Source organism: Eumetopias jubatus, unplaced genomic scaffold (assembly GCF_037043125.1).
Source record: "Eumetopias jubatus isolate StellerSeaLion01/CBP00866 unplaced genomic scaffold, mEumJub1_p1.0 scaffold_3, whole genome shotgun sequence".
Classification (NCBI taxonomy): domain Eukaryota; kingdom Metazoa; phylum Chordata; class Mammalia; order Carnivora; family Otariidae; genus Eumetopias; species Eumetopias jubatus.
In genome coordinates, this window is record NW_028274809.1 from 33438678 (window position 1) to 33455583 (window position 16906).

The 16906-nt window shown below is 36.9% G+C and overlaps 1 protein-coding gene across 1 annotated transcript in view; it reads right to left on the bottom strand.

The window, feature by feature from the left end:
• Positions 1–1741: 1741 nt before the first annotated feature.
• The window catches only part of FAM117B (family with sequence similarity 117 member B), a 72108-nt gene continuing 56943 nt past the window's right edge, over positions 1742–16906 (bottom strand). The window contains exons 5-8 of the mRNA XM_028112257.2: positions 15301–15444; positions 13584–13809; positions 11133–11253; positions 1742–5631 (exon numbers count right to left, since the gene is read on the bottom strand). Of these exons, the coding sequence (XP_027968058.1) occupies positions 5313–5631; positions 11133–11253; positions 13584–13809; positions 15301–15444 (810 nt within the window). The 3' untranslated portion in view covers positions 1742–5312. The remainder of the gene's footprint in view (positions 5632–11132; positions 11254–13583; positions 13810–15300; positions 15445–16906) is intronic.

A 16906-nucleotide genomic window follows, 5' to 3' on the forward strand; every position in this document is an offset into this window, starting at 1 on the left:
TAAAGGGAATTAGAAACAATGCCTTAAAGACTCTAGTCTCATCTCTGTGTTAAGATACCAAACCAACCCAAAGGCATATAAACAAAAGCTGTATTGGGACGCCTGGGTGGCTCAGTCAGTTAAGTCTCTGCCTTTGGCCCAGGTCATGATCCCAGGGTCCTAGGATCGAGTCCCGCATCGGTCTCCCTGCTCAGCGGGGAGTCTGCTTCTCCCTCCTTGCTGCCCAGCCTGCTTGTGCTCTGACAAATATTAATAAAATCTTAAGAAAACAAAAGCTGTATCTAAAGCAGTATTTTTCAAATCATTTTGATTCCGACTCACAAGATTTTACTTTACAACCTAATGTGTATCTATGTCTAGCAAAAGTTTTACACACAAATAATACTCTCCTTTACGTATGAATACTTTTTTCCTATTCTGCTTCATTAAAAAAAAACAAAATATTGGCTAGACCCATTACATTCATTTCAAGACCCAGTTTGAAAAACACTAAACCAAAGAGATACAAAGGCTATTTGTATTATCGCACCATGCTCTAGAAGCTTAAAATAAATTTATTTTAAAAGCACATCTTATCTTAGCAAGGAAAACAACTGATATTGATATATTGGCAGGGAACTGCTATGAAGAGGATACTGTATCTCACACCCAACCACTGAAAAGCAATTGAAGGAGAAAAGATTATAGACCTAAAAAGTTTTGTGTGTGTGGTATATTTAATGAATCAAAGAAAAAAAAATCAAATAAATGGGAGAAGAGAGGAACACCCAACTTGAGACCTAAATTTTCTCCTCTTGGGGTGACTTGGTGGCGCAGTCGGTTAAGCAACCGACTCTTGGTTTCAGATAGTGATCTCAGGGTCATGAGATCTCTCCCTCTCCCTCTGCCCCCTCTCCATGCTTGCCAGCTCTCTCTTGCTCTACTAAAATAAACAAATCTTTAAAAAAAATAAATTTTCTCCTTTCAAACTCTTTAAAGTTGGAGGGGAAAGACTAAGAGAAAAAAAAATGGAAGATTTGGAACCAATTTGAGATTTTCTTTGCATTTGATGCTATGTTACATTGTAATGTAAATATACATTCATTAGCTATCCCCAAATTCTAGTCAATTTTCCCCCCCCAAATAGTTTTTAGAATTTCTTACAATGTAATTTGATGACCACTTTTTATGACTGACTGCTGTCGTGACTTTTACTTTCTGTTATATATACACCGTATGCAACCTTCATTGGGGGCATATCTAACTAGTTCTGTGCATACTGACTAAACCCCTGAGCCTAAACAACTACCTTGCATGTATAAACCACTGTATATATGGAAGAACATGGCTGATTTAGAAGTGAATTACCAAACAAAAGGAAAAAATCCTCTATGTGTACCTCAGGATAAAATTAAATGACTGTACCAGCTAAATGTCTAACTATGAAGTAATGAATTACTTATAAACATGTATTATCTTTCAGTGTGTTTATCACTTACCACAAGGTACTTTAAGTTCCAGAACAAGTAAAGAGAAGCAAGCAAGTAACAACTGACAATATTATATATCCTGCTACTTAGACACACTCATTTTTCTATACATTTGTGAAAAGGAATATACTATTTATAAGTTATTTCAGGCTAGGGTGTCTGAAAAGAAAATGTGAAAAGAGGCAACAGCATTCATAAAAGTACACGAGAAAAAAAACTCTCAAGAAGAACAGACTTTATTTTTAACATAAAAGTTCTATTTTCTTGTGAGGCAGCAATAAGTGTCAGTGTCAGATACAGGGAATACATAAGTACATAATAACAATATTTATCACCATTGGAAATGCTGTTTTTTGGGAGATTTTTGTTAGAAAAACAAAATTTTTAAAAATTGCATCTTAAAAAGATTTACACAGCTTAAACAGAGATGAAAGATACAGACTTCAAAAAAAAACATAAATTATATTCAACAGGATTGTATAAACAAAATATTGTTCAGGGCTGCTCTGCTTATCATTAATTTAAGCAGAGCAAAACTTAAACCTTAAAGTGCGAAGTATTCTTAGCTTTTTTTAATGCAAATTCAGCACTTCCACTGGTCCGGTTTTGAGACATCAAAATTCCAAGCATTAAGGAATGAATCTTAAGTTTAGAATAGTAAACTGAATTCAGTAATGGCAATTTTTCTTTTATTTCCTTTAACAGAAGAAAATCTTGACAACCCAGTCCTAATCTCGGACATACAGAAGGCTATAAATTCTGCCCTTTTTTAAAATATCTCTTTTCCAGTAAAAGCCAACCATTAAAAAGAAAAAAAGGGGGGGGGGAACGCCTTTCTTGTTGCCAGTTACTCCACAGTTAGCAGTAGCACCTTCTAAAAGGCTGATTTGGCTTAAGTAGTAAGAAATATTTTAAACAAAATGAAGACTCTAGTTCAAAAATAATTTTGGCATCCATGCTCATCGTATTAACCAAAGAGGCAGAACAGGTATTTTAAAAATATAACTGCTAACAAAAGCCATGACAAGTAATAGACTTAGTCATGATCAGAAACAATAATGTTCTATGTTTTCATCATCACAAGGAAGAAATCAAGAGTAAAAAATAACTTAAGAAACTTAAGACGAAGTAAATAGCCAGAGAACAGCTCCTTTTGCCAAAATATACATGTCACCTATTTCTTTTACTGCAATGGAAGTAAATTTATTTAAAACTTTTAAAAATTTAAATTATATTCCCATTGAAGCTATTCTAATTTAACTTCTGTACAGTTTTCTACAGAATAACAAGATAATTATGGAATGTAGTTTTAGAAAATATTCTTTTGAAAGTAGATCCATTTTTTTAAAAAAATCAGCCATCTGTGAACTAAGGGTTAAGCAAAAGAGCTGAATGGACCTATGGTTAATATTTTTTCAGGACTGCAATAAAGCTCATATGCTTAAAAATTAGCCCTTTGGCACTGGCAGTTAGAGTTGTTTGTACCTTGTACCTTTTTGTCTTTCTTTCAAATCTCAGGCTCTATTTCTCCCAAACCCAAGGGATATGTTTGGTTGCCATACAATTAATTTACCTGCAAATTCACATTCTCCTTACAACCAAACATTAAAAGTTCCACTTATAAGACTATGTAAATAATAACTCTTAAACTTGTTCTCCCATTCTGGTTTTAAATTACTTTAGATTAAGGATATATGAAATTCTACAGAAAGATGTGAATTACACAAATATACACAACAGAGTAAAGGGAAAAGCTGTTTATAAAGTGGCATTTTAGTTATAAAATACCCTTGTGATTTACAGGAATGGACAGAAGAAAGTGTAAGGTAAAGAAAAGAACAGATTTAATGGAATTCAAGTAATCAAAAAACTGAGGGTTTTTTAAAACTTGTTTTTAACTTTCTCCTCCTCCCATTCATACCAACTCTCCTGACGAGTTTTACCTTTTCTTCTGTACTTTTGATAGAGCAGTTCTCAGTGGTGAAATGGTAAAGTCAAGACACGTAACAAATAAGGCAAAGAATCAAGGTTCTCAAGAAACCAACCAACCAGAAAATTTAGATCCTGAAAAACTGAGTTTTACTGATTGAGAAGCCACAATGTACTAATTCCAAGTAAATTAGTTTTGGATGGAGAAGGTACCAAAATTCATCAGTGCTACCAGCTGAAACCTGACAGACTTATTCAAATGTTTGAATTTATCTAATTTGCCTAAATACATCTCCATTTTAAACTTCACAGGACATAATTTTAATTATTTGCATGTTTTAAAGGTGCATGAGTATAAGAAGTCCTTTCAAAAGATTTATTGCTACCACTAGGTTTCCTCTGATGGTGTATGTCCGAACAAACTGACATATTAAACCTTCTAAACTGTATCCTCTTTACAAGTATTTAAACTTTTTTCTCCCTATAATACGTATAGGAACATTAAATTATTGCATCATAGGTAGTATATGAAGATCTTAGAAGGATGCTTTTTATCAATACTGTTTGCAGAAACTCATTTTTAAAAAGAGTGCTCCTCAATTTCACTACCACAGACACAAACAGGAAATACTGTTGTCGTGATACCGGCAGTGACTGTATTGAGATGAGCCAAAATCCAAAACTGTATGGATTTTTCAAAGATCCCTGTTGTTTATATGCTCCAAAGCTCTCCTGGCCTGTCTTCCCCACTGTGTGGAATGCTGGAGGAAAACCAGCAAAATCTGTAAGCAACGTATCTCAGTGCCAACCACCATAAAGAAAATGTCAGTCGCAAGATTCTGTGACTACAGATTGCTATTCAATGGATTACACTCCTGGCAAACTACTAACCCTGACCAATTCCACAAGACAACAACATCACAAAAGCAAAGGAGGAAATCCATGCACAGTCATTTTAGGACCTCTTGGAACTATGATACAGTGATGATAAAGGGAGATCATGGGATAAGTATTTTGTAGAAAACCAAAGGGGCTCCTTACTCCTAGCTAGCAATCAACACTGGGTAGTTTCCTTTTGGCTCACTGACTTTTCAACCAAGTTCCAATGATGGGTGAGAACATATTAAAGCACTTGTCTCCAGACTATAATTTTTCTGACCACATGGTGAAATGTGTACAGGTATAGTGAAGAAAACAGCAGTTTACAAGTATTTCACCCAAAGCACAAACTTCTGACATCAAAAAACATAAATCACATAATGTACTAATATTTAATATTGCTTTTTATCTCTTGTTATATATTTGTTCAATGCATTTACCTATCAATTCTTGTTTGGGAGAAGAACATAGTCATGAGATTAAGATTGCTGGGAAAATGTCAACAATCCCTTTGGTCCCAAAGCTGAAAACAGCTGAGAAAAGCACACACCTAGAAAGGGAAACAAGAAACAAGGGGCCACCAAAGAATCTTTGAACATCCTGTTTGCTCCGTTTCAGAAAATGTAACATTGGTATTATAAAATAGTCATTTTCATATAAAAGATGGTTCTTGCAGCATCATTCATGTCTCCCTTCAGGAATTATGTTTGCAGGGATCAGTTGTTTGTTTTTTTTTAAGAAGTTTAATTTGAAAACAAAAAACGATGTGATATTGGCCCTCCAAAAGTAAATAATGAGACCTTTCTTGTTTCAACCGGTGCTTTAAGAAAAAGCAGGCTAAGCAATGAGGACTGGCCTTCATGAGTGAGCAAAGCCATCAGAGGGCGCTGCCTTCTTCCAGAAGTCACACTGTGACTCGTCACCGCAGAAAGCTGGAGCACTTCACAGCCAACTGGGAGCGTGTGATGCCTTCACAATGAAATGATCTGAGGAGGTTCTCAGTTGCCCAGAAAAACGGCCACACTGCCCTGTGACCTATCCTTCAGCTTCCTCAATGGGTTCTGGTGGTGGGAGTAGAGAGGCTGATGGCATGACTGTACTCGTTCCTCGAGAGACTCGGTCTTGCTCTGTGTTTGTAGACAGGGAAGCCACAGCAATAGGCTGCAGCAGAGTGGTGGTCATACCAGTGGTAACTGTCAGACTGTGACCAGAGCCCTTGAGGGTGAGATCTGGTGTGGGAAGGAGTGGCTTGAGGATGCTGACGAGGCAGAAGGCAGAACCGCTTTTAGGAATGAAATTCACTTTGTTTTTGTCAGGACAGTAAAAGGCTGGGATTTCATGGAGTTGTTTTGGCCTAGGCACAGAACAGACAACCCGGTAGTTTTAAGTCACAGATCACCGGAAGTAAGTTCTTTTATTATTTTTTTTTCTAAACAGATATGTTATAGATACATGAATACAAAACTCAAATTATATCAAAAGCTTCAAATGCTATGGGCCCAAGTGGAATGAGACACATAATTCAAAATATGTATCTTAGAATGCCAAAAGGACATCATTCATCTTTGCTGCTTTCAATTCCCTGGAGAGCCCGGTACACCACACAGGGGACTCAGGCTGATGACCACTGCATCTCAATGAAGATCTAAGACAGCCATTAGGAATAAAGAATTTCCTAAAGCAAAAGAAATTCTAGATGTTTAAAGACAAAAATTTGTTCCACTACTACAATTTTTCCAAAGCCTATACTATCTTGAAAGGAATGACATACAATATCCATCTTTGCTAAATTCCACCAGTGCATGACTAAACTTTGGCAGGCATGAGTTTTCTCTTCAAGTGTGCTTAAAAATCTCTTGGACTGAAAGAAATTTTTTGAATTAACCATGATGGTTTTCTGAGAAACATAATGGAAATGTAAAATCAAAATAAAACTAATCACTGTCCCTTCCTGTTCCCAGGTACTCCTGAAAATTAACTCAAAATGTTTGGAAATGGATACTAGTATTAATGGTATTCTATGAAACTAAAGATATTAAAAAATTAAATTGTTAAAGTAACATGGAAGTGACACAAAATTAAAAAGAAATTAAGGTGGGAGAACCTAAGTAAATCAAGATTCAGATAGGAAAAGGTAATATGATCATATGATAAAAGTATGGTTCTCATGTCTCCTAATGAAATTTAAAAAATTAAAATTCAAGTGTGCCAAGTCTGCACTGGATAGATTCTGGGGACCCAAAAATGAAACAATCTATAAGGAGACAGATTAAATATGTAGTTCTTAGGGGGAGGGAGATACTGAGAATAGAACTGTATTTCAATATAATTAATCCCATTTGTAATCTTACATGTTTTCTGCATTTAAAACATTATTCAGAGAAGTTATGAATTACTTCAAGCATCCCTAATCTTGGTCACACTGCCAAAGGTGCCCACAGCACAAAAAAAGGTCAAGAACTCCTATCAAGGGTCTGACAGATGTGATAAAAATGGCTTATAAAAGGTTTAAAAATAGCACAGGGGAGTGGATAACCTGTGGCACAGAGGAAGAGGGAGAATTTGGTAGAAAGAAGGCTTACAAGGGAAGTAACATCTGAGCTGGGTTGTAAAAAATTAATAAACAGGGGCACCTGGGTGGCTCAGTCGGTTAAGCATCTGCCTTTGGCCCAGGTCATGATCCCAGGGTCCTGGGAGCACGTCCCACATGGAGCTCCTTGCTCAGTGGGGAGTCTGCTTCTCCCTCTGCCTGCCAATCCCCCTGCTTGTGCTAACAAACGAATAAATAAAATCTTAAAATAAAAAAGAAATGAATAAACAACAGACCTGGGGAATGGGAATGGTGCCCCCCGCCCAAAAAAGCTCCAAGTAGACAATGTTTTTGGTGGGCAGATTTTATTAATAGTGAGTACTACCCAAGGACAGCTTTGACAAATACAATAATTTAAGAACAAAGAAATCATTTAACTGATGTTTTACTTGTGCACTGTTCCAATACACAATGGAAACATCAAGTACTTTTAGGGCTACAAGTGTATTTGGATAGATTAGTGATAAGAAGGGCACACATTCCTCTATTTTTACTATATGAGAGTACGGTTTTCAATTCCTTAAAGAAGATAGGAGGTCAAGGTTAGGTTTCTATAATTAGAAAATGCTTGAATTTTCTTCTGAAGGTGCAATTATTAGAAATAACTTTCATTTTTAGGGGAAAAAGGCCAATCCTCCTTAATTAATTTTTGGGGGGTTATCTTGTTAAAAATTACTTAATTTCCTTACTGCTTTCATTAAAATAGATCTCACACAAAATAATATAAACAGTAATAAGTAACTAGCACCAAGATCAAACAAAACTTAAGTAACAGTAAAAAGCACCAAACTTCCCCCCAAAAAACCCCCCAAAAAAACAAAAAACCTTCCTTAATGTCTCGTCTTCCAGTGGCCACCCCAACCTAGCAAGAGGAATCACTCCTAATCCCTAACATTTTTCTAGATGCATACTACCCAAGAAACATATTAACCACCACTGGAGTGGAAGATCGGTATATACTTATGTTAATTGAAGCTGCAAGAACTAATACTACTTCAAAGCTTTCTTCAACTTAATAACCATAAATAGAAAAAAAAATCTCAGAATTTTAAATTTTTATTTTTCCTGAAGAAATTATTCCAAAAGGATTGTGTCTCAAAGTGGATATAACTGTTTGCAAGCTAACTTTCTGAAAAACTGATGGATGGGCTGCATAGTAATTCTAGGTATTCTTATACTGATGCAAAGAATTCTTTCCTGTCTTTTTTTAAAGGCTTGTGTATTTTTTTTAATGCAGGCATAAATTATCAGCCAAGAAAATGGTGGGTCCAAGTTACTTATAATCGAAAGGAGGGAGACAAGGAGGGTCATGTTATATTTTTAATAATACCTCTATACTGCAAAGAGGCCATAATATCTAGGACTCTAAGGTAACTGAGGCCAAGGAATTCATTAGTTTGGAGGAAGAAATAACATATTTGACTTTCTTTAAAAAAGGACTAAGTACAAACGATATGGCTATGGTATGTACTGTATCACAAAGAATATAGAGACAAAGTACAAAATGTGGTTTAAATTCTGGGTCTAAATTCAACCACCTATTTTCTTTCAGGTAAATAAACGTGCATTTCTAGAAACCAGAGATCAACCCTCCAATCTCCAGGTCAGGTCAGAGTTACTGCTTTTAGACCAGAAGAGTTAAAAATATTCTAGAAGAATGATTAGATAAGCCTAAAATTTTTAATTAGGACCAACAATCTATGTGTGTTTGTTGCTAGTGTGCCCAGTGGGTTTTGCTCTCATTTTGACAGAGGTAGGGCAAAAGAGACTAATTTTTTTAGACCTTAAATAATTTGTTTTATTGGCAGAAAGTTAAAATTACTTCTAAGGAATCCATTCTTGGGTTACTGCTGTTCATTTGTTTTTGAAACATAATGAAAATGCTTAAAAAAGAGTAAGTTTTTGTATGCTACACATCCTATATATCAGTATAATGTATAACAAACTATGTATATTTTATTTTTGTTTTAAAGATTTTATTTATTTGACAGAGAGACACAGCCAGAGAGGGAATACAAGCAGGGGAGTGGGAGTGGGAGAAGCAGGCTCCCGGCCGAGCAGGGAGCCGGATGCAGGGCTCGATCCCAGGACCCTGGGATCATGACCTGAGCCAAAGGCAGACACTTAATGACTGAGCCACCCAGGCGCCCCTAACTATGTACATTTTAAAAAGAGTAAGTTTACCTTCTAATAACAGATGGATATGCCATAAACCATGTAAGATGTTAGGGTTTACCTTCTATTTCTTTGATCTAGCTATCCCCATCCATATACACACACAACTCTATCCATTTTTCCCTCCCTTTAGATACAAATAATGTAGCAGTATATACATAGTTCAGACATTAAGTCCTGAGAAATTTTCCAAATGCAAGAGTTTAAGGCAGATACCACAGGACACCAACCTATACAACAAATATTCACTCAAAGTCATTTATAAAAGGAATTCAAACTGCTTTTGAGCGAATCAACGATTTCTCTGCATTTGGACAATCTTTTTTTTAAAAGATTTTATTTATTTATTCAGAGAAAGAGAGTGAGCACACGAGCACAAGCGGGGGGGCGGAGGGGGCAGAGGGAGAGAGAATCCCAAGCAGACTCCGTGCTGAGTGTGAGCCCCATATGGGGCTTGACCCCAAGACCCAGAGATCATGACCTCAGTTGAAATCAAGAGTCGGGTGCTTAACTGACTGAACTACCCAGGCACCCCCGCATTTGGGCAATTTTAACTACCAATGAGTAAATCAATGAGCTCAACTCCAAAAAGGTCCATTTAGACCATTTGATTTTTACTTAGTAGAATGATTCCACGTCTTAAGAACTCTCATGGAAAAGTCCAAGCCAGCATCTGCAAATTGGGCATAAAAAATATGAGGTATTTGTTAGAGATGCATAGTCCAGGTCCTACCTCCATATTTATGCATTAGGCCTGGGATGGGAGCTGGGAATCTGCAGTTCCAACTCATACCCCAGATGATGATGATTCAGGGAGTCCGTGGAACAGATCTGGAGAAATTCCGCTTGTACCAGTCAAGCTTTTAGACTAACATAGTAGGCATGGGGGGGGGGGGGCGGGGAAGCAGTTGCTAAAACGGAGTTTTCAATTACTGTCACAAAAGCAGATAGGAGACTGACATCTGGGATTTCCTAGTATAGAAATTAAGGGAATTCAAAAACAATGCTCTTTGTGTGGCAAAATTATTCAGAATTCAGGTTAAAGGAAACACTGACAGGAGGAACACACAGAAGAACAAAAGGATGTCATATTTCAAAACGATTCCAAGATGTTCATAAAGGAGGAAAAAGATCAATGACGTGAGTCAGACAAGGCTGGACAATCTTCACATTGTGTTTCAGGTTTCACAAGCGAGAAAAAGCCAGAAGGTGACTCTTAAGATGTGCAGCCATAATGAGACTGGAAGGGGAGGGCTCAGTACTACCATCACACCCCCAAATAATGTTCATTACCTCATCTGCTATCTCACACATACCTACAATCCTGTAGCCATCACTTACAAAGCCAGGGGGCATGGCTACTGAAAATACTAAGGCTAATTCTGAGCAAATTTTGAGTCTAAAATTATAGTACTTCCCTAGAGTACCAGTCAGCAGAAATATGAGCAAAGGAGATCACATACCAACAGTACTAGACACTATTTAAAATCCTGCTTCTTACATTACCTTCATCACAGTAACCTGATTCTACAAAGTTGTAGAATTCTATTTCCAATACGGACAAAATACTTCTAATACCGTTTAAAGAACTAAAGACCAAAAGTACATAAAATCTGAAGGGAATTCAATCTGTGAAAGAAGGAAACCACACTAGGTGAGATCCATGGTCTACCTTGAATAAAAATACTGCTAAATTCAATGTGTGAAGTTGACTGTATACAGATTCAAAAATAACAGCCACAGAGGACACATTGGGGACAAGGGAGGAAACGTGAAAAACAACTGGATATTAGTTGATATTAAGCATTGCTGTTAATTTTCTTTGGCGTGATAATGATTTTGTGGTTATGTAGGAGTACTATGGTTACTTTTAGGAAACAAATATTAAATTGTAGTTACGGTTAAGTGTCACGATGTCTGCAACTTATTTCCACACACTTCAGCAAAAACTACCACCACCATGCACAGACAAAGCACATATTAACAGAAAGTTAACTACGGAATCCAGGTTGTGGATATATAGGAGTGATCACTGTACTCCAACTTACTTGAAAATTCTCATAATAAAAGTTATTTCAGGGGATACTTACGAGCATTCCTCAAAGACTTTGACTCTTTCACAGCCCTCAGGAGGTTCCCTTTTGAACATATAACTGTTGTTAGGTTTTGGTGAGGTTGCATATTTGGGCAAAGGAGAGTTGTTCCCATTCTCTGCAAAAAATGGCATGCTGGATTACTAAGAAATACTACCACATAAATGCAGTCATACTAAATTTTAATTTTACATGGCCTCCCCCAACACCACGAACTACTTGAGGGTAAGAACAGTGCGTTACTCATCAACACCACCCCCCAAGATCTGGCACAATACCTGCTAAAGAGCAGATAATTAATGTTTGCTAAATAAATGCATAAACAAAAAAATTTTATTTCTTTTCCACTTGCAATTACTACAGCTTAGGTCTATCTCACTTAATTCATGGCACTTAACACTGATATCTTGCTCCCTTATTTCTTTTTTTTTTTTTAAAGATTTTATTTATTTATTTTACAGGGAGACACACAGCTAGAGAGGGAACACAAGCACGGGCGTGGGAGAGGGAGAAGCAGGCTCCCCACTGAGCAGGGAGCCTGATGTGGGGCTCGATCCCAGGACCCTGGGATCATGACCTGAGCCGAAGGCAGACGCTTAACGACTGAGCCACCCAGGCGCCCCTTGCTCCCTTATTTCTGATATATACCCAGCAATCAGACTCAAATGCCAGTTCCTTTCTTCCCAGTAAATGTAACTGAGATGGCTCTTCACTGGTTGCTTATCATTTACTCCCGGCCCACCCTTCAGAATTTCTCAATTTGATTTCTCTGCTCCTCTAAGTTACAATCTTTGCTCCAGCGGTCAGGAGCCATCTTGCACTGTACGCCAAAGGCTTCTCCTTACTTAAGAGGTCCATCTCTATTCATTTGCCAAAACTTCCTTCAAAGTCTAGCTCGAAGTTTTGAAATCTTTCCAAAATCACCCTATCAAAGCAAATACTTCTTTAACTCTGGCATTCCTGTTCAGTGTTGATATCCTCAGTTTCTACTACATTAACTTAAAATTCCTGATATGTTACCTAAGTGTTCTAAATTTTCAGTCTGTGTCAACTAAGCTACAAATTTTCTTTGCGGGCAGTAGCCCTGTAGCCCTGTTTTCTTATAAAAGAAATTCAGAGAAGCTAACCAGTCACCAATCTCCTAAAGTCAAATAAAGCATTACACAAAATTCACGGAGTTCCAACTTGTTACTGAAGTAAAAGTAGAAAGTATGGGAAACAAGGGGCAGATTTTAACAGCCATGTTTTTTTAAAGGGGGGGGGCAGTGTTACATTTGATTGAGCACTAAGTACCAGGAGCTGTGCTAAAATGTTTGCATTTACCATTCCTTTTAATCCTAACAATAAGTAGTAGTTAATTATGCTGATTCCTGATAAGAAACACACAGCCCAACCAAAGGATTTAATTCTGTTGAGTGTCTGACCTCGGTGCACACCGGAATCACCTGAGAGCATTAAAAGCTATTGGTACCTGTGTCCAACCCCCAGGGGTTGTGATTTAATTGGTGGAGGGTGTTGGAATAGCCATATTTTACTTAACCTAGAAGCTGGTAAAAAAGGGTTCCAATAATAACATTTACAACTGCCCACAGCTTTAACTGACTTCTTCAGGAAATCTTACATTCTTTTCAGTTGTTACAGTCTCAATAATTTAGATGATTGATGGTAATGACCAATTGTAACTTTTTAGGACATTCAACACACTTGTGAGTAGTAAGTTCTCAATAAATTACTACTAAACTGAGCTGCAGAATTTACAAATGTATTATTGCTCTCAAGTACACAGAGTAACTTGGATTAGGCTAACAAAATATTGTCCTGATATAGACAAATGACAGGTCATGTTTGTTTTAAAAGTCAAGAACATTAGTAATTAATATTCAAACAGCTTAAGTCTCCAAATTATCTTTTAAGTTGCATAGGTAGTTTAGTACTCTAAGTAAGCCTTCCAACCTTTTACTATATAGGCTTGCCTTCAATACTCATCTTGCATTAACATAAATCAGCTTAATTCTTGTTAGAAATTTCACAAGAAGTGATTCTAAAAAACATTAATTTGAAGGTTTCAAGTTCAATTAAAAATACTAAGGTAGTAAAAACAAGACAACTAAGGTGAAAGAGAACAAAGTGCTTTTCAAGACAAATGTTCATTTATACCAAAAAGAATGTTTCTCACTAATAAGGAACTTGCATTAACAAGTGAAGAAAAAAGAAAAAAAAAGGTACAAACAGAAGTCCATAAATCCACACTAGACCATCACTTGAGCACTATAGTAAAACTTACTGTTTTGTACTTCAATTTTAAAAATCTATGTTAAGAACGTATGTCAAAGTAATTACCTTAGTTGCCTTAAGTGTGTGTGTTCTACTACAAAATGAACAGAATGAACAATACAATAGGTGGTGCTGTGCTCATTTCTCTGGTAACAGACTCCCCCCGCATTGTACCTTTATCCCTGGGATCAACAAGCAGGTCATCAGCTGAACAAGGGCTCTCTTCGCTACCTTCGTTTGAGATGGTGAGGAATGATGTGGGGGACACAGACTGAGAGCGGCTGCTATTGTTGCTCCCCCTGTCTGCCCCACCAGGGGTCTGCGTGTCGATGCTGCGTGTGCTGCTACTTCTCTGGACGAGGGGGGGAGGTGCACGATGGCCATCTGGAATATCTTGTGGCTGTGATAAAATTTTAAAAACATACACGTATTTATCATCGATTTCAAAATTCACCAGAAAAGCACCCAAAATCAACCTTCCCCTATTGTGCCAGATGACTCACAGATCAGAAATGCCCCATTAGGCCTGACGAGAAAAAAGCCTTTGTGTTGCTCCATAAGTGACATCCCTGTCTAATATGACTGCCCTGCCAAACAATGAGCAGCATATGCAAAGACCCTGTATTCCCAGGGTTAGGCCCAAGACAGGTGGTCAATGCTCGCTGAGTGATCAATTGTAATGAATTAGTTATCATGTGCTAACTATTTTTAAGCTTGTAAAGAACTGCCACGGCAAAAGAGAAAAGAGGAGCTATCTAGGTGTAACCCTAAGTTCCATATCAGAAGAGAAGGTTATCCATTGTGTGAACCAGTGATACTTGATGACAGGTCCTGTTACTTTCTCCCTCTGCCCACATACATCCCCCTGAAAGAGTTTTTCCAAAGAAACCTTCCTTAATAAGGGAAAGGTTAATGGTAGCAATGGTAATTATAGGGGGAAATCAAGAACATTCAGAGGAAATCTTGTGTGGCTCACTTGGCAGGAAAACCAGCTCCCTGTACACCTTTGGTTCATTTACCTTTATGACATCAGGAGGTTACTCCCATCCTGCAGGATGGACAAGACAAGAGGGTATGGGAGCTGTGTTTTTCTAAGCTAAACCAACCTTTAATCTTCATGGAGAGGATATCTTAAGCATCAATAACTACTTAAACTCCCCAATTCCTCTTTCACTGAAGAATGAAAGCTTAAATATACTCTGTGACATGCTTTTAAATATAAAAAGGAATTTTCTGTGTCTTACATAGGAATCATTCTTATATCTGATATGTTTTTGTTTTTTTTTTTTTTAAGATTTTATTTGAGAGAGAGAGGCAGAGGGAGAGGGAGAAGCAGGCTTCTCATTGAGAAGGGAGCTGGATGCAGGGCTCAATCCCAGGACCCGGGATCCTGACCTGAGCCGAAGGCAGACACCAACAACTGAGCCTCCCAGGTGCCCGGTGTCTTATGTGTATTAAAGGTAAGCAGAACTACACTTCATGATCATAAAGCCAACCAATCAAACAATAAGGAACAGGAAGATTCATGCTTAGAAAGTATTTGAAGTCATATCCCTCCCTCCCAACAAATTTGGAATCTAAACTTTTGTTACATGGAGTTATAGCAAATGAGAAGTGTATCACCTGTCTAGTGATTTTTAAATATGTATAAACAAAAAGTAGTTTCTGTTCAAGGACCTAAATTTAAGTCATATCAGTTGTGTCTATGAGATGCAAAGAAATGACAACTTTTCATTCACTTGCTAAGATAAAAGTTTTTCAAGAGAGACATATTTTCATTGTCTCTCAACGAGGAAGGAACATAAGTAAATATGGAAACTGAAATTGTAACTTTTTAAATAATTAGAATAGTTAATGTGTAAGGACAATTTTAAGATACAGAATTACTTACTATAAGTTGTTCTTCCTTTTCCCCAGTCTCTTTAATGATTATTTCAATCTCCTGATTCAATCCTTCCACACTATTCCGGAACCGGGAGCCTGTTGATTTGGTGATGGGAATTACTGGAATAAGTGCACTCTTTGGAACAGGAGCCTGAAGAAAAAGCAGTGGAGGAGGGAGAAGAAAGCTTTAATATGTTTCCTTTAAATTCTCTAGTTTGAAGCATACTTCCCATTGACATGCATAACTAAAATAAATCAAAATTAAGTTTACAGGCCTCACAAAAAGCGTGAGTAACCATCAAACATGCTCTTTGGTATACACAAAATATAATTTAAAGCCAAAACTCCAGACAAGCAAGGTAGAATTTAGAAGTTTATTCACATCTATGAGGACTGTAAAGAGAGGAATACTAAATGGATAAAGGGAAATACTAAAAGAATGTATCAAAAATTCTTTTATGACTGTAATAGAGTTCAGATTTTAGAACATAACTTAAAAAGTCCTCCAGTGTCACAATTATCTATAGTCCAGGGAAAAAGTTTTTTGTTTTTTTTAAAGGTTTTATTTATTTATTTGACAGAGAGAGACATAGCGAGAGAGGAAACACAAGCAGGGGGAGTGGGAGAGGGAGAAGCAGGTTTCCCGCCGAGCAGGGAGACCGGTGCAAGGGAAAAAGTTCTTTCTCCCCGGGAAAAAGTTTTTTAAAAGGTGATTTATCAGAAAAAAATATTTTGGGGGCGCCTGGGTGGCTTAGTCATTAAGTGTCTGCCTTCAGCTCAGGTCATGATCCCAGGGTCCTGCGATGGAGCCCCACACAGGGCTCCCTGCTCAGCAGGAAGCCTGCTTCTCCCTCTCCCACTCCCCCTGCTTGTGTTCTTGCTCTCGCTGTCTCTGTCAAACAAACAAACAAATAAATAAATAAAGTCTTAAAAAACAGAAAAAATATTTTGGTTGGAAAAAACAAAATCAGTCTCAAAGTCCACATATAGCAGCAAGATTGTAGAAATGAGCATAACTTCCCTGTGATGATTTTAATATGTTAAGGGAAAAAAGATATAATTCATTTTCCTCTTTTTCCACTGGCACAGCATTACTTTTGAAAAGAAATAACTGATTACATAATTAAAGGATAAAACATGATTTCCTGACAAGATAGCTCAAAGTAAAATATGAAACAAGAATGATAGAGTTATCTGCTAAAGTTAATAGCAACAGCGTGCCAGAAGATCATCGCACTTACTGTCCTGCTATCTAGTAAAGAAATGTGATTCTTCATTTAGGGGGGTTTCTTTGAAAAACCTCTTTCAGGGGAAGGTGGGCAAGGAGACAAAGGTAACAGGGCTGCCAAGCATCACTAGTTTCCATTCAGTGGGTACAACCCTGTTGTATGATATAGAAACTTCGTGTTAAACCTGTATTTCTCCTCTTCTGTAAATAAAAATATTTATTTATTGTAATAATAAAATAAATAAAAAAATTAAAAATTTTATAAATAATAAAAATTTTTATAAATTAAAATTTATAAATAAAATTTTATAAATAAAATTTATAAATATTTATAAATAAAAATTTATAAATAAAAACTTCTAAAAATAAGCATAACACAACAATC